Raw genomic sequence first — 17,228 nt, 5'->3', positions numbered from 1 at the left:
TACCTCCTTTTATAGTGTTTCTGGAATCGCCTGACCGATGGTGGTGGTTTGTTGATGCGTAAGAAAGGAATGCACTTTTGTCGAGGCGTAGAATTTTCTGGAACGCTTGATGGAAGTGGTTATTGATGCGTACGAGCATTTAGTTGTTGATGCGTACGAGAGGAATGCACTTTTGTCGAGGCGTAGAATTTTCTGGAATGCTTGATGGAAGTGGTCGTACGAGCATTTAGTTGTTGATGCGTACAAGAGGAATTTGCTTTCGTCGAGGCGTAGTATTTTCTGGAATGCTTGATGGAAGTGGTCGTACGAGCATTTAGTTGTTGATGCGTACAAGAGGAATTTGCTTTCGTCGAGGCGTAGTATTTTCTGGAATGCTTGGCGCTGTTCCGCTCGATGTATTTTGTTGTTGCGGAATATTCTCGAAGGTTTCGATGACGATGACGACGACGAGATTCCTACACAATTAATATAAATACTGATAAAATAGACTAAAATACTTATCAGTAAAATTCAAGTTGATATTTAATAACTTCTTCTTCTTGTTAATGCCTTGTCCGCATTTGAACGTTGACGACCACCTCGTCGATTATTTGAAGATATCCGCATTGGTTTTCAGCGGCTTGGAATAGTTCTTCGGCGCTCATATAGGTCCACATGCGCATGTTTCGAAGTCAAGATAACTTTTTTCTGCCAATCCATTTTTTTCCTTCTATTTTCCCCATGGTTATCAAACGGAGATATTCGTATTTTGGACCCCGGTATCATGTGTCCGAGGTACTCCATCTTACTCCGCTTGATGACAGAAACAAATTCCCTGCCTCTTAAATAACTACATATTTCTAAATGTAGAAACGGATTAAAGAGGTTCTCTAACTATGCAATGCCTTCAAGGTCTTTATTTTATATATAGCCCGTATCAGTTTTCGATAAGACATTACTGAGATTTGTTGTCACTTGGTAGTAAACAGGAACATTATCGAAGGAATAAAAAATAAAAATTGTCACAGGTTTCTTATGTTTTATTTAAATTTAATTAGCAAATCCTCACGTACTGGAACCACATATATATCATTTCCATAAGTGTTCAATTTAATAGCAGCAGTAATGATTTAAAAATATATTTATTATAGCTGTTAATTGTGCTGCTAAGACAAGATCTACTTTTACTTTGACAGCTGTTTATTTACCAACGTGATAATATAACCTTAAAATTTTGATATGATCTTTTTAAATCGATCTAAAACTGTGCCTGTGAGACTGAAACCGTATTTACAAACACGATATAGTACAAAAAGCACAAATCCTCTCCCCAAGAATACGAAGATTATCAGGTCTAAAAATAAAAATGAAATAGCAGCAGAAAAAGTCAAGTTCGCAAGTTCGTCAAGAACAAGTCAAGTCATTCAAGCAAACAACTACGCAACAGCAGAACAAGTAGATTCAAAAACTGTACTGCAAAACATTGCAGACGAATTGCATAATCTCGAAGATCCAGCGGAGAGTCTAGAATCAGGTATTCGCAAAAATGAAATCGACATACAAATGCTATCGAAAAGTATTGCCGAACAAATTTTCGGCAGCCAAACCAATACAACGACGTCTCCATCGAAAGAAACTATTCAAAAGTATTACTATTCAGTACTTGATATTGTCCAAATACAAATTTTTTTCTACTAATAAACACAAAATATAATTACAGATGTAAAGAAACGCTGAAAAAACACGGCATACAAACCGGCTACAATGCATTTCTACCAGATGTAAATTTTCAATTGCCTAAATTAAAAGGAACGGATATTTTAGAACACTTTTACAAAATAGGCGAAGAGTTGAGCAAACCGTACAGAGATTTGACGGAATCATTAGTCAAGAATACGATACCTGCGATGCCGAAAGTAGGCACATTATCGGTACTCACTTTGGATTCAAACAATCGTTTCAATTTAATGTTATGTTTTTTTAGAAGTGGGAGTTTAAATCAGGTTGGCACAAATATACTGAAGGTCAAGATCCCGTTCCCGTCCCGTATCCATCTGATGCCGCTATAGTATTTGACGTTGAAGTCTGCGTGAAAGTTAGCACGAATCCGGTAATGGCTTGTGCAGTCAGCGACTCGGCATGGTAGATATTTTACATGAATAAATTCTGATTCAAATTATTCATGTACTTGTTATTGATGTTTGTAATTTATATAGGTATGGCTGGGTTAGTCCAACGCTTGTCGGAGATCTACCAATTGATCAGTGCTCCGATCAGAGCTTAGATCGACTGATTCCGTTAGAAAGTTTGCCTAGTCGTAAAGGCTATAATCTATCTGGAGAAATTCTCAAACCGAAGATTGTCGTAGGTCATAATGTGTCTTATGATAGGGCTAGAGTTAAGGAGCAGTATTGGATTGAAAGGACAGGTAATACATACGTATATAGAGTGAAGTGGAAACACAATTACACGATTAGTATCAAAGTGGTGTTTTATTGTGAGGTTTGTTTCAGGTGCCCGATTCTTGGACACCATGTCTATGCATGTTTGTGTGAGTGGCGTTACCAGTTATCAAAGAGCTATTTTGAAGTCTAAAAACAGAGAAATTGATCCTGATGATGAAAGTTGGATGCAAAACAGTTCTCTCAATAGTTTGTCTGAGGTTAATTAATTTTTAATAATGTGTAAATGTGATACGACGAAAGCCAAGTAATACACCCAGTAGTGTAGTGCTAAATTTTGAGGTGCCGGTACGCTCGATTTTGCACAATTTTTTTTGCAAAATTTTTTACAATACATGGATTGTTATATAATTAATTTCGACTCTACTTAAATGGCTCTAAGGTCGAAAACGCTACATGCCGGAAGGCTCTTATTTGTCAGTACTTTTAATGATGATTTAAAAGTATTGTTCGGTGAGGACCACGAGAAGGTGGAAGCCCAACACCTTACCGGGAAAGGAAGCAAATGGAGAGGGGAAGTTAATTTAGAAGCTGGAATGGTATTAAAAAGTAGTGTTACGTACGCCGCGGATTAAGCGAATAGAATCCCAGAGACTATGTGACCGTTCAAAGGTTATCTGTTAACGGATTAACTAAGTGCTTGCACTTAGACCAACGGATATCTGTTATCGGATTAACTAAGTGCTTGCACTTACTTCCAGGATTATATCTGGACTCTTAAGTGCATTTAGGCTAAACAATGACCGTTATTAGTCCTTTCTCAGAATCGGTACGGGGAGACCCAATGTCGTGGAAATACATATCCGAATACGTGACTATGCAACAGGTAAACAGATTAGACGTCCTGAGAGATCTACCCTTTATAAGGTGGTATGTAGGCGATATCATGTCATTCTGGACTGAGCACTGCCAGTGCGTGTATCTCCTTAATCATCAATAAATGCTGTGAAACGACTGTTGGCCTTTTACTTGGATCCTCCACCCACCCCTACGCAACAGTAGTAATATAAATAACGATGCTACAAATAAAAAACATGCAATTCATTATTACTTTAATTTAACAAAGAATAGTGACAAACTCAGAAAACTATAATAACTTCATTGACATCGTTTCTATTTAACAACGTTCACATTTTTCACATTTCTACCGAATGCTTTTTTTTATACGCACCCATTATTTCTTAATTTATTGCGTAACTTCTCGTGACCATACAAAAAAATAATCAGACCCTTTTTTGCATTATGCAAGAAATGCATCAAATGTATCCTTAAAGCAATCTTCGAGTGATGAATGTATCCTTCAGTTCATGACACAAAGGCGTTTGTTTGTTAATTCATTTGAGAACTATGTCCCTACCTACCCTCATGTATCGATAGTACAACTGAACATCCAATAAACATGTTTCCCGATGAACATGTTTCAATAGAAAATACTCAATATAAAATAGTATCAACAGTGGGAAAAAATCCCAAGTGAAAATACGTACTTTGGACTTTTGATTTGAACTGAATGACTACTTAGAGAGATTTGAAAGCTGAAAAGTACTACAGATGACAGATAAAATACCCAACTATAGATTCCGATATTCATTTTGAACAGAAAATTGACAGATTTTGAGACATCGACCTAACAACATCAAGATATAGAAAAATCGCGCGATTTAAAAAAAACATATCTCCGAATCTCGAGCCAATCGACATTTTTTATTACCAGATTAGTGTTTACTGGGCATAGATCTATAAGAGAAGTCATATCTCCTCTCTGAACCATTTTTCGTGTCGAACTGTGTAATCATTGAACTTTTTTTAATGAAAGTAGTGTGAGTGTTTCTCTAGATGTATTGTACATTTCTTAATTTAAAATTGTAATTTGTAGGTGTACAAACTTTACTGTGAAGCTGAAATATCTAAAGAACCGAGGAATATTTTCATGGAAGGCAGTCTGGACGACGTGAGGGAGAGTTTTCAAGATCTGATGAAATATTGCGCTGGTGACGTTTCAGCGACTTCTTTGATATTGAAGAAACTGTTTCCATTATTTCAAACACGATTTCCACATCCCGTCACATTCGCCGGAATGCTAGAATTAGGTTCACATCGAACTTTGTATCCCTGGCTATGATTATTTTTATGAAATATTATTTGATCTTTATGTTATAATAGGTAGTGCTTATCTTCCGGTGAACGAAAATTGGCAAAATTACATAGAATCCGCTGACCTAACTTACAGTGATGTTGAACTGGAGTCTAAGTTCCTTTTAGCGAAAAAGGCCGAAGATGCTTGCAGGTTAATGCACAACGAAAAATACAAAGACGACATGTGGATGTGGGATTCGGATTGGTCTATCCAGCGATTGAAGCTAAACAAAAATCCACCAATGAAGAAAAAAAAAGATGATACCGAAACCGAATCACCCGTTGAAACTAAATCCGATCATAATAGCGTTGTTCAGAGTATTTTAGATCCAAGTATTTTTGATGTTGTTGATAAATCGGTAAATTTGAAGGAAAAGTTTGCGTACTTGCAAGAATCAAAGAAAATGTTGCCTAAAGTGAGGCCATTACTACCAGGGTATCCGGCTTGGTATCGGAAGCTTTGCACCAAGTATGGAAAAGAAGACGATTGGACTCCGGGTCCGATCAATATAAGCACCAGTATGCAGGTGAAACTTTCGAGCAATGCCCATTTATTAAATTGTCTTAATACATAAGGGTCTTAGTTAGAACATTATAAGATAGCATGTATAGTCTAAATTGAAAATCGTAGATTTACATAATGGACAAATAAATATTCACTTTGTAGGCGGGGAAGGTTTATGTGTCGACCGTGTCCCGGCTTATATAAACTCGGTTGAGTTTTTCACAGGATCTTTATTTATGTCCAGTATTATTGTACATATGTACGGCGAAAGAGGTAGTTGCTTTGACTTTGGAGGAGTGGGCTGGCTGAACTCCAGAGGCTCACTAGCGTCTGGAGCTGGTGCGCTAGTTTATATCCTGGTCGGTTGTGCAATGCAGCTTTGTGATGAGATCATGCTTTCGGGGATTTCTGTAGGTTCACGATTGTTTATATGGAGCGAGTTGAATTGTGTATTTGCCCTTGTATGAGCGAAAATCGATGCGGTGCAAACGATCGACAAGCGCCAGATAGACTGAACCACAGATTAACTAGATGGTTGCTTTAAACGCAATTCTCGACTTCACGAATGATAGATTGCACATCAGATGACGAGTAACCTTTCGATGTGCACACATGTAATTATTAAAATGATAATTATTAAAATCGAGTTGGATCTTTCTGGCGAGTTTAATAAGGCAAAATTCGGAACTAAAGTATCAGAAGCACAGAACGTATACAGGGTAGGTGTATGTCGGGACTTCGGGTAGATTTCGCTTAGTGTAAGTGCGAGCAGTGCGCACGCATAAGGTACACGTGTCTGATGTGCAATCTATCATTCGTGAAGTCGATAATTGCGTTTAAAGCAGCCATCCAGTTAATCTGTGGTTCAGTCTGTCTGGCGCTTGTCGATCGTTTGCACCAAACCCTTTTTATTAATTGGTCAGCGTATGCATAGTATTCTCAAAAAAAACAAAACATTTTTTCCAACTTTCATCCTACTGTGCAACACTGGCCGATTCGGATAGTGTTTCATTATGTGTTAATCATTTTAGATTACGCCAAAGCTTTTACAACTGACATGGGAAGGATATCCACTTCACTATATTAGAGGTGAAGGTTGGGGTTTCCTCGTGCCATTCAATCGTGAGAAGTCAGAAAGTTCCGATGGAACGCCAAGTGTTCCTTTGGAGGCTCTGATTAAAAGCTGTCCCGTAGTTACTTATGAAAGCAAGATTGCGAATGAAAAACAAAGTATGGGAGTTTTGGGACAATTGTGGAAAAACGTTGAGGTTTGTAGATAAAAGTATGGGATATGAAATGTGACTGTAGTGAAGATTGAACTTTAATTTATAACTTTTAGACCGATATTGGGAAACGTCAGTATTATTCCAGAGCTAAAGCTGACAAAACTGAAGGCAAGTATACGGGAACAGGGGTTTGGTGTAACATTACACTATCAGACTGTTGTTACTTTATGAAATTGCCTCACAAAGATGGCGGTTCAAAAAAAGTTGGAAATCCTTTAGCTAAAGATTTTTTGAATAAATTCAGTGAAAATGTACTTTCCGGCTCTGGAGAAGAGGCGAAAAAGGTATTATATATATATATGTATATATACATAGAATAATTGTGATTTTAAATAGTCATTATTTAAGTAATGTTTTAAAGGTGCTTTCTGCCGCTCGTATGCTATCATACTGGAGGAACAATCGGGATCGTATCCGAGAGCAAAAAGTCATGTGGTTGAGTGATAACGACTTGCCACCAATCGTCAGAGATCAGAAAAAAGGCTATGGAGTAATACTTCCTCAAGTTGTGGTGTGTGGGACGTTAACCAGACGGTATATTCCTCAATTTATGTTCATATTCATGATGCCTACCACAGAATATGGCATTGTTCAAATGAGATTCAAAGTAAAACAGTGATAATTTATTTGAATTATAAATCTTGCAGAGCTATGGAACGTACCTGGATGACTGCAAGTAACGCTCACAAGGAAAGAATAGGATCAGAACTTAGATCGATGGTTCAAAGTCCACCAGGGTATAGTTTTGTCGGAGCTGATGTCGATTCTCAGGTGAAACCCCACTCATTTTGTATGGTGGATTTTTTTCTACATTCAATCTATAGCAAATAAACTTCACAGGAACTATGGATTGCGTCAATTCTAGGAGATTCACAATTCGGAATCCATGGAGCGACACCCTTCGGATGGATGACTTTATCCGGCTCCAAAGCTTCAGGGACAGATATGCACAGTCATACGGCCGCTGCTGCCAAAATTACTAGGGATCATGCAAAAGTTATCAACTATGCTAGGATCTATGGTTAGTGTTGTTTTTGTTGATTTTTTTTAATAATTCTATTTATATTATATGCAGTGGCGGATTAAACGTTTTGGAGGCTACAGGCGCAACGTAATTTAAAGGCCCCCCCCCACTAATCATAAAGTGATTTATAAACTTATACAAACAATCAAGAAAAAAAGGAAAACATTTTAAATTGGTACTCTGCCCACAATGCTAAATCCATATTCATTGGGAGCCATTACAGTATCATTTTCACCTTTACTTTCTTCCCCATTTTATTTTTGAGAAAACTGTTATTCAGTACTTTTAGGAGTCTGTTCTTCAGACGTTGTATGATGCTGCTCATTAATTTTTCCAAAGGGATCTTCATCAGTTCTTCTACAGGGCTGCTTTTCGATCCTTTCCAGTGGTTGGTCTTCGTTCCTTTCAGAGAGCTGCTCATTAGTTCTTCTACAGGGCTGCTTTTCGGTCCTTTCAAGAGGTTGGTCTTCGTTCCTTTCAGAAGACTGTTCTTCAAGATGTTCCGATATTCTGCCATTTTTAATGTAATTAGTTAGCGAATTCTTTTGTAGCTGTGAAATTTATTTGGAAAGGCAAAACAATCGACGACGGCGAGAGCAATCATCGCAAAGCTTTGTACTTTACATAAAAAAGTAGTCGTAAACTCCAATATTTTATGGCAAAATGCATAGGAATTTCCGAATTATAATATTTATCAGAACGATTTGGAGGCCCCTTAAATTTAGAGGCCACAGATATGCGCCAATTTTGCTGTTCGATAATCCGCCACTGATTATATGTTAGATTGTGTGTGTAGGTGCTGGTCAAAACTTCGCCGAGCGTCTCCTGAAGCAGTTCAATCCTTCTATGTCAGAGGGAGAGGCCAAAACTAAGGCTATGAAAATGTTCGCTACAACGAAAGGTCGACGGTATTATACGTTGAAGAAGGAATTTATCGACAGGGTTGTTTTCGATGAAGGAACGTTCATCAGAGATGGCCATTTGTGTATGACGAAAATGCAAGCTATGTCTACATCGAAAGTTAACGGGAAAGCGATCGAAGAAATGTTCGAAAGGCCGAAATGGTACAACGGAACGGAATCTGATATGTTCAACCGACTTGAAGAAATTGCAGGTGCTAATCCTTATTATTATTATTGAATTTGGATTAGGATAACAAATGGTTTAATTTTATCGTTAATTCCCAAAACAAACCAGTTTTGAATCGAATCAAAACATAACCCCTTTAAAAATTACTAATCGGACCAACTTATTGGTTCGGTTTACTGTTTTTTTAAAGTTATATTAAAAAATGTGCCATTTCTGTGGTGCCGATTGGCTCATACTTACCCATTATTGTCTGATTACGATTTCAATATATAATTTTAAGCATCCGAAGAACCGAAGACTCCTTTCTTGGACTGTTCACTTACACGAGCCCTGATGGCTGACGAGCATCGACAGCGTAACCTTCCGACAACTATTAATTGGGTTGTGCAATCCGGAGCTGTGGATTTCTTGCACTTAATGCTTGTTAATATGGCTTGGCTCACTGGCTCCAAATCCAGGTATTTTTATACACACAAAACATATATAAAATTATATACTTTTAAATATATTTATTAATTTTTTTAGGTTTTGTTTGAGCTTCCACGATGAAGTGAGATATTTAGTACCTGAAAATTTTAAATACAATGTAGCACTAGCTTTGCACATTACGAACTTATTTACCAGAGCATTTTGTGCTAAAAAGTATGTAAACGTCATATTTTGTCAAATATTCATTTTATATAATTGATGTATCTAAAATTATATGCTATTTAATAATATCGTTACACTAACTTATTATATATATATATATATATAAATTAATTATGATTATATAATCATAATTCAATAGCTCAGTGGTTGCGTTAATGCTAACCACTGAGAAGTTTTCGGGTTCAAGCCCTGGGTTGACCTCGATTAAAATAGAGTTTATTCGGAAGTATTTCCGTTGTACTGCTGGTCAGATTTGGATATTTGTGACTCCAAGTCGATCGTTTTTTATCTGATTTCTTAGTTGAAATGGTTCTTCATCAAATTGGCAACATCCTACCCGCTATATCACTGCTATTTGAATGTGATTTAAAAAAAATATAACCTATTTATGTATTTATGTACATGTTTAATACCATATACATAGGTGTTGCTCAGTGGCAACCCGTGATGGCATCATGGGAAAAATATATATGTATGAGCCGTTGTATTTGAAAGTGGCATAATTCCAGTTTTCTTCATTTCGAGAAATATTTCGGAAAACATTAAATATAATCTATTGGGTTTAACAATATTTAATTATTTCTATCACATCTAAAAAAAATTCAGTCCGATTCAGTTAGCGATTTGGAAGATAATTGAATTCAAAAACTTAAAAAAAGGGGACACCTATAAGGGGAGGTACCATTTCCAGTCAACTTTAAAATTTGAAAAAAATTGACGTCGTGTCGATAAAAATTTCAGTAACCGATACTAAGTTTCAGTTTGATAGGACTAACGGTGCTCAAAAAATATCCAAAATACACAGACACACACACACTTTTTTCTAGATCATGAAAACGTGATCAGTAATCGATTCTGAGTACGAATCAGTCAAAATCTCGAGTTCGAATTTTCGCATGATCACAAAACTTCGTTTATTGCTACTACGTACATAGATAAAATAAAAAACACATAAAAAAAAAGTTTTTTAAAAACATACCTCTTCTATAATTTGTATATAAAATTATTATTTTGAATAAAAATACCAATAATTTTATTTTACTACCGCCATCTATGTATAAAATTAATGACTACGAGTCGTCACCGAGATTAAAAATTTTCGATCTTGAAACGCTTCTTAAACGATATTTTATCTCGATCGTAATGGCGGAGGATCCATTTACTTATATTGATGACCAAAATGAGCAATATGGCAAAGTATGAAAACGATCGGATAAGAGGCAAACTTTTTCCTGAATTGTAATTGTAAGTGAAACGTAAAGGAGGTATGTAATAATAAAAATACTGCTGGATTGTAATACGTTTATTCTGCTTTTCCGAGATTCTGGACGTATCGCATTTAAATAAGTGATAACAATTTGTGAATTAAGACAAACAGAAATAGTGTTTTTGGAACTGAAAATTGGACTTCCTCCACTTTCAAATATAATATAACGGCTCATATATTATTTTTTTTATTATTTTCAATTACATGAATGATGAAATATCTTGCCTAGTTGTTGTAATCAGTAATTATTTTTTACGATTTTTTAAATCAAAATTCAATGTTCATTTATTATCGTATACCTATAGAGTTGCAAGCGGTCTCCATGACGAGCCAGAATGTTAAATTAAAGAAAACACAAATATCGAAAATCGAAAGATCAAAAAAAAGGGTGCACGGTAAACGGTACATACTCACTTAATTTGCGCGAGCAGGGCACAACAGGAACAAGAGGAACAGGCTTTTCCTCCCGTATTCTGCGGGCGCACATTAATACGGGAGGAAAAGCCTGTTCCTCTTGTTCCTGTTGTACCCTGCTCGCGCAAATTAAGTGAGTATTTTATTTTATTTATTGAAAAATCAGCAGACAACAGGATGTACATAGATATGTATAAAAAACAAATAGTAAATAAATAATATATGTAACATCCGAGTCCAATAACAGATTTTTACAAAAATGAAAAAGATAAATATAAGGAAAACAAATGAAAACGAAAAGAATAAAGGATATAACATGACAAAATATGTAGAACATAATTAAACTATAGTATTAAAATATTGGAAAAAGGTTATAAAATAGAATATAAGAAGAAATTGAAATTTACAAATATAAAACAAATGAAAAAGGTAAATACAAAATAAACAAATGAAAAGGAAAAGAATGAAAGCTATAATATGATTAAATAGCACATTACATAACAAAACTAAAGTATAAAAATATTGGAAATATTGGAAAAAGGTTATAAAATAGAATAGGAGAAGAAATGAATCAATCGGTCAAGATTCTCTTGATGTTAGACCTGAATTGATGTAGGGAAATACCAAATAGATCAACATCATTCAGCTCTCCGTTAAACATACGATAAACGCGCTGCAGATAAGATTATTTTTGGGAATTAGTATTGAAAGGATCAAGTGAAAAGAGTGCAACGCGTCTAGAGAACCGAACTGGGATTCTGAAATTAACCTTATTCAGTAAATCAGAACAATCAAGGAAACCATTTATGAGCTTAAATAAGAATATAGCATCAGTATGTCGTCGCCTGACAGAAAGATTGTTAAAAGAAAGGATTTTTAAAATGTCGGAAACAGTAGAATGGGTATAGGTAGGACAAAGGTAGCGTAAACGTAGGTAGTATGTACCGTTTACCATGCACCCTTTTTTTTCGATCTTTGCCTTCCGATATTTGTGTTTTCTGTAATTTAACATTTTGGCTCGTCACGTAGACCCAGTTGAAAGTATACCTGAAAAATCTCGAATTTTTTGCGTGTTTTTCCGCTCGTTTCAATTTATCTAACAAACAACTATTTTCCTCTTGGGTGGAATTTTTCCACTTTTCCCCTCCCCTCGACATTCCTCAAGTCAACCGGTGCATTCACAAGATAAATCGACCGAGTCTGTAAAAAACTAAACCTTTGTTTAGTACACAAATATTTGTATGTTTCCAGGATGGGTTTCAACGACCTGCCGCAATCCGTAGCTTTTTTCACATCGGTAGACGTTGACACGGTGCTGAGGAAGGAGGCGAATTTGGACTGTGTGACGCCGTCTAATCCCCACGGAATGTCGATCGGATATAACATTCCCGCAGGGGAGTCCCTCGACATTTGGAAAACGTTGGAAAAGTGCGGGGGATCGCTGGGAAAACTCTGGAGCGAAGACGGCAAACCGAAACGATCGAAAGCATCCGCTGAGAATGCAGACTGCAATAGTTGAACTTTTTTTATTATTTTTGAACGGTACGAGATCGCTACGTGGAATTGAAATGTGTAAACATATTCGAGATGGGTTTGGTGCAAACGATCGACAAGCGCCAGACAGACTGAACCACAGATTAACTGGATGGCTGCTTTAAACGCAATTATCGACTTCACTAATGATAGATTGCACATCAGATGACGAGTAACCTTTCGATGTGCACAGATGCAATTATTAAAGTATCAGAAGCACAGAACGTATACAGGGTAGGTATGTCGGGACTTCGGGTAGATTTCGCTTGGTGTAAGTGCGAGCAGTGCGCACGCATAAGGTACACGGGTTTGGTGCATCCGCTCTAAAATCGCCAGATTTACAGGACGGCAGCTTTAAACGTAATTCTCGTTTTCTCGAATGATAGATTGCACATCAGATGACGAGTAACCTTTCGATGTGCACAGATGCAATTATTAAAATTGAGTTGGATCTTTCTGGCGAGTTTAATAAAGCAAGATTCTGAACTTATCGAATCTTGCCTTATTAAACTCGCCTGAAAGATCTAACTCTATTTTAATAATTACCATTTTGATAATTGCATCTGTGCACATCGAAAGGTTACCCGTCATCTGATGTGCAATCTATCATTCGAGAAGATGAGAATTGCATTTAAAGCAGCCGTCCGTTAATCTGTCGTTCAATTTGTCTGGCGATTTTAGAGCGGATGCACCGCATCCAAGGTACACGTGTCGTTAATCTGTGGTTCAGTCTGTCTGGCGATTGTCGATCGTTTGCACCGCATCAATTCGAGATGTGTATATGTATATTTTTTGATCATAGCAATGTATGTATTATATGTAATAAATATTTTTTTAGAAATATATAGTTATTAATTCTACTTATTATACTTTTATCCGGGTAGTTTTGAAACTGTTTGCATTGTTTGAAACTGTGATAGTTATATGAATAAACTTTGATACTAACATTAATAAACCAATAAATATGTCTTCATATTCATTTTTTGATTAGTAAGAGACTATTTCCCTTTTTAATTGGTTGTGGCTATTTGCAGATACCAAAGCTGCAAATTATTGGCTATTTGCAGGTACTATATCTGCGACGGGCGCAAAGCCTTCTGCGCATGCGCGTGAACTGTCACTGTCAGCGTGCTAACTGTTAAAATTTTGTTTTAAACCTCTTAAAATTTAGTTCGAACTCGTAAAGTGACGTAGAGTAAAAAATATAATCCAAATTAGTTCATATTATTAATTTTTAGAAAATTATTATCATATAATATCTACATACAAGTACAAGCCGCGAACTAGCTAAATGATATAAATCTATTATAATAACGTGCAAAATTTATTTGCCTCATGTATAATGAACGATTGATTAAACAAGTCTAGCATATATTAAATGTAAGAAATTATAATCGGATTATAAGTTCACGCGCATGCGCAGAAGGCTTTGCGCCTGTCGCAGATATAGTATCTGCAATTAGCCAATAATTCGTAGATATAGTACCTGCAAATAGCCACAACCTTTTTAATTTTGTTTAAAGCTTCACCGGTGAATTTTCTTTACTTTCTATGAACAATGAGATTCTTATAATTTAGTTATGAATGCGCTTGAGTGAAATAATTGATCATATATGTATATATGTGGTAGAGAATCCTGACAGATGACGCTGTTCAGGACCACGGTTGGGATGTGGCGGTTGAGGTGAAGACCAAACACGTGCGTTTTCAGTCATGTTGTTTATTAAGATGATACGTGCGGAGGCTTAGCGACCAACCGCGCGGAGCACAGGTCCAACTGCGACTAACCGTTACATCACTGCCCCTTTTCACCCCCTTCTCACAATCAGTCGTAACATACCCTTTCTCAGTCATAGCCCATACATCAGCCTTTCGTTCAATTCCAACCCTACATATATAATATTGCTATTCTGTGTAACTGAGTTAACGCTCGCCGTAATATAATAGTCGTTTCGATTCGACATTTGTATATATATGTACGTTACAGCTAAACCACTGCTAACAAAACGTTTATATATAATACGAATATAATAACAAAAAACTTCTATATATATTCATGTTCAGCTAGTATATAAATAAATAAAACAATGATTTTGTTTTTTCCGTTTATTGTTCTATCATAAATATTGTAGCGTGGACGTGTAGAGATGTTTCCGAGATTGAAGTGAAAGACGCAGTAGTATGGGTAGAGGTAGTTTAATGATCTTGATCCGTCGGCCTGCCAGCTCCCAATGGAGCATGGTCCAAAACCGCCTAATATGTACATATACCCACCGTGTACTCTCATCACAGAGAGGTCATTGGTCGATGGGTCGCGAGACCTTATTGGCTGTTGTATACAGCTTTTTCATACGTCGAGGCCTTTTTGGCGCGAACGCAAGATCAGGCGATTAGTGATGGTAAACCAGCTGTACACTAGTACCAATTACCTAATCTCTACGTTACAATATCATAAATAAATCGTAAAAATAAATGTAAATGCTTCTTATTATATTACTTTATTTCTCTTGATATATGTAATACATATGTATGGCAGAGTATACATACATAGTCGTATATACGTATCTTAATTCGCATTTAACCTAACATAATCTTGAACTTTTCCACGTCATTTGTATCCGGCGGCAATAAAGTACACGCGTGACGCATAAAAATTTTTTTCTTACCCCTGCATATAAAATAATCCACCAGACATTTCACTTCCTACATTTCTGAGGTACGAATCTAAAAGAGCCAATATCAAAATAGCTGAAAAAAAGTAAAAATTTGCATGTAGAAAGGCAGGCAAGTTACTAACCGTTATTAGATCTATTCAAGTTGCCTGTTCACATTTTTTGCAGTGTCAATTTCAGTAAATGGAATTGTGCACGGTCCGCTTGTCCGCAAGTTGCGCTTCCAATACAATGCCATAAAAGTAAAAAGTGGAATTAAGTAAATTCGATTGTTCCAATCATTTCACATACTCACTAACACCTACATACTACAAGCGCCGAGAGGAAATTGGGGCCTGGGGGGAAATTTAATTTAGTGACCAATACAAAAGAAAAGAGTGATACAAAATGAAAAATAATTGTGGCTTCTAATAAAAATATAACATATAATAATTTTTTCGATGAATTCGTCTCCGCTAGGCAGACGGGAATTTGCAGGATTAGTTTACATCGCTTATCATTTCGGACCAATTTCCCAGAAAATTTTGCAGCATTTTATAATCAAAATGGCGAACCTCAAGACGCTAAATAGCGAGAGATAAGCAAGAGAGATAGGAAAGTAGATGCCAATTTTACAAGAACCGTTTCAATGAAAATCAGGAAAATTGGCAAACTCTGATAAGAAATGACTGACCTGGAGTCACAAACCAAGGTCTGGCCAGCAGCGGGACTCTATTGGGGCTAGCACCTGTGACCACTCTGCTCGAAAGCATAATATTTTAACCACTAGTCCATACTGCTGGTTCAACAGGACAGGGCTGCCAATTTTTTGGAACCGTTTCAATGAAATCAGATAAATAGGTAGGAAATGACCGACCTGGAGTCACATATGGTATGGTCAGCAGCAACGGACCAGGAATTGAACCCATGACTTCCCAGGAATTTGTCCCGTTATGGGGGTGAAAGGAATGAAACGACGGTGTGGTTTGATACACGACTATTTAATGTAACGGCCGGGAAGGAAGTAAAGTGTAAGTACCACTAACATGATCGAATTGGTCCCAACTCGCAAGATGACGACCCAAACTCGACCATGTTGTAGAGCCCCTATACCGTCTCCCTCCCCTCTCCTCAGCCTTTCTAACACCCGTAACAGAGGGGCTTCTATCTTTATAAATCCATCTAAAGAGAGAATAATTTCAGATAGCTTATTTTCTATCTATATTTGCACGCTAATCTTTAACATGATTTGCTGAAAATTTGACATGGGTTTTTTTTAGTCGAAACACAGCCTTACACCATTTATTGGAAAACGCTACTTCCGGCTCGTTTATCCACTAACACTTGTAATAATTTTTCGATCGTTGAACATTCGCTTATTGCGAAACAAACCGGTTCTGTACAATATATGTAGGTATATATATATATATATATATGTGCATAGAATAGTAGTAGAAAACATCAGAAGTATTTATTGGATCAAGTTTCCCGGGAAAATCTGGCGTTTTAACCGATCCGAGCTTGCTTTATGCGAAATATTAGCCGCAGATGTGCTCCAGGCACAAAACTTTTGAATTTCGATACACTTTTTCAACAATTTTCCTCTCTGCTATTACATTTTCTATAAAGTTCAATATGCTATTTTTGTTTGTTTTTTTTTCTCATATTATCACCAGACGTTGTTTAACTATTTATTTCTAGTTCTGGTGGGATTTCAATTTTCTCACTTTGATTATACGAACCACAACTTTGCCGTGGAATCTCATCAGTCCGTGCTCTGCTCTCAGTCCATGTGAACTTTTATAATACGAATCGTTTCATACTTGTTTTGAGTTCATTTCGGAATCCGTAAAAATAAATTATATTATATGAATATAAAGTGAATCACAAATTTGCAACGCATGCATTTTGTATTTTAACATAAAGAAGCACTTTTTAAAATCTTGATTTTATAGGCAATGTACATCTATGAAAAAAATACATTGAAACTGTAATACGTCGTCGTGAGATAAAAGCACCGTATTTGTACATACATATATTGTAGAGTCCAATTGGATAGGAAACGTAGCACTAGAGAGTTTCCACGGTAATTTTGTTAGTAAAAAATTACTTTTCATTCTTTATTAACAAAATTACCACTACCACGTATCCCATCCAATTACATTTTATTTTATATACAGATAAATTTGACAAACTTTTTTGAATTTTTTATAAATCAGTAAAATCAAGAT

At 36.3% G+C, this 17,228-nt stretch overlaps 1 protein-coding gene across 1 annotated transcript; it reads left to right on the top strand.

The window, feature by feature from the left end:
• Positions 1-1,126: 1,126 nt before the first annotated feature.
• PolG1 (DNA polymerase gamma, catalytic subunit tam) lies at positions 1,127-13,184 on the top strand. The gene is made up of 17 exons (XM_077442840.1): positions 1,127-1,625; positions 1,700-1,895; positions 1,964-2,121; positions 2,196-2,407; positions 2,493-2,641; positions 4,318-4,531; positions 4,605-5,104; positions 6,114-6,350; positions 6,422-6,652; positions 6,730-6,902; positions 7,016-7,139; positions 7,209-7,389; positions 8,189-8,506; positions 8,762-8,939; positions 9,007-9,123; positions 12,065-12,409; positions 13,077-13,184. Exons 1-16 carry the CDS (start codon positions 1,219-1,221, stop codon positions 12,330-12,332), a joined length of 3,663 nt encoding a protein of 1,220 aa, XP_077298966.1. The 5' UTR covers positions 1,127-1,218; the 3' UTR covers positions 12,333-12,409; positions 13,077-13,184.
• The last annotated feature ends 4,044 nt before the right edge of the window (positions 13,185-17,228 follow it).

The sequence above is a fragment of the Arctopsyche grandis genome, chromosome 12 (assembly GCF_051622035.1).
Source record: "Arctopsyche grandis isolate Sample6627 chromosome 12, ASM5162203v2, whole genome shotgun sequence".
Classification (NCBI taxonomy): Eukaryota; Metazoa; Arthropoda; class Insecta; order Trichoptera; family Hydropsychidae; genus Arctopsyche; species Arctopsyche grandis.
This window is presented reverse-complemented; position numbering and strand designations above follow the sequence as displayed.

Bases quoted from the DNA above. Each gene is read 5' to 3' on its own strand.
- PolG1 (XM_077442840.1), top strand. From the start codon at position 1,219: ATGATCTTTTTAAATCGATCTAAAACTGTGCCTGTGAGACTGAAACCG. The intron at 5,105-6,113 runs GTGAAACTTTCG...TAATCATTTTAG, and splicing joins ATATAAGCACCAGTATGCAG to ATTACGCCAAAGCTTTTACA. The intron at 9,124-12,064 runs GTATGTAAACGT...GTATGTTTCCAG, and splicing joins AGAGCATTTTGTGCTAAAAA to GATGGGTTTCAACGACCTGC.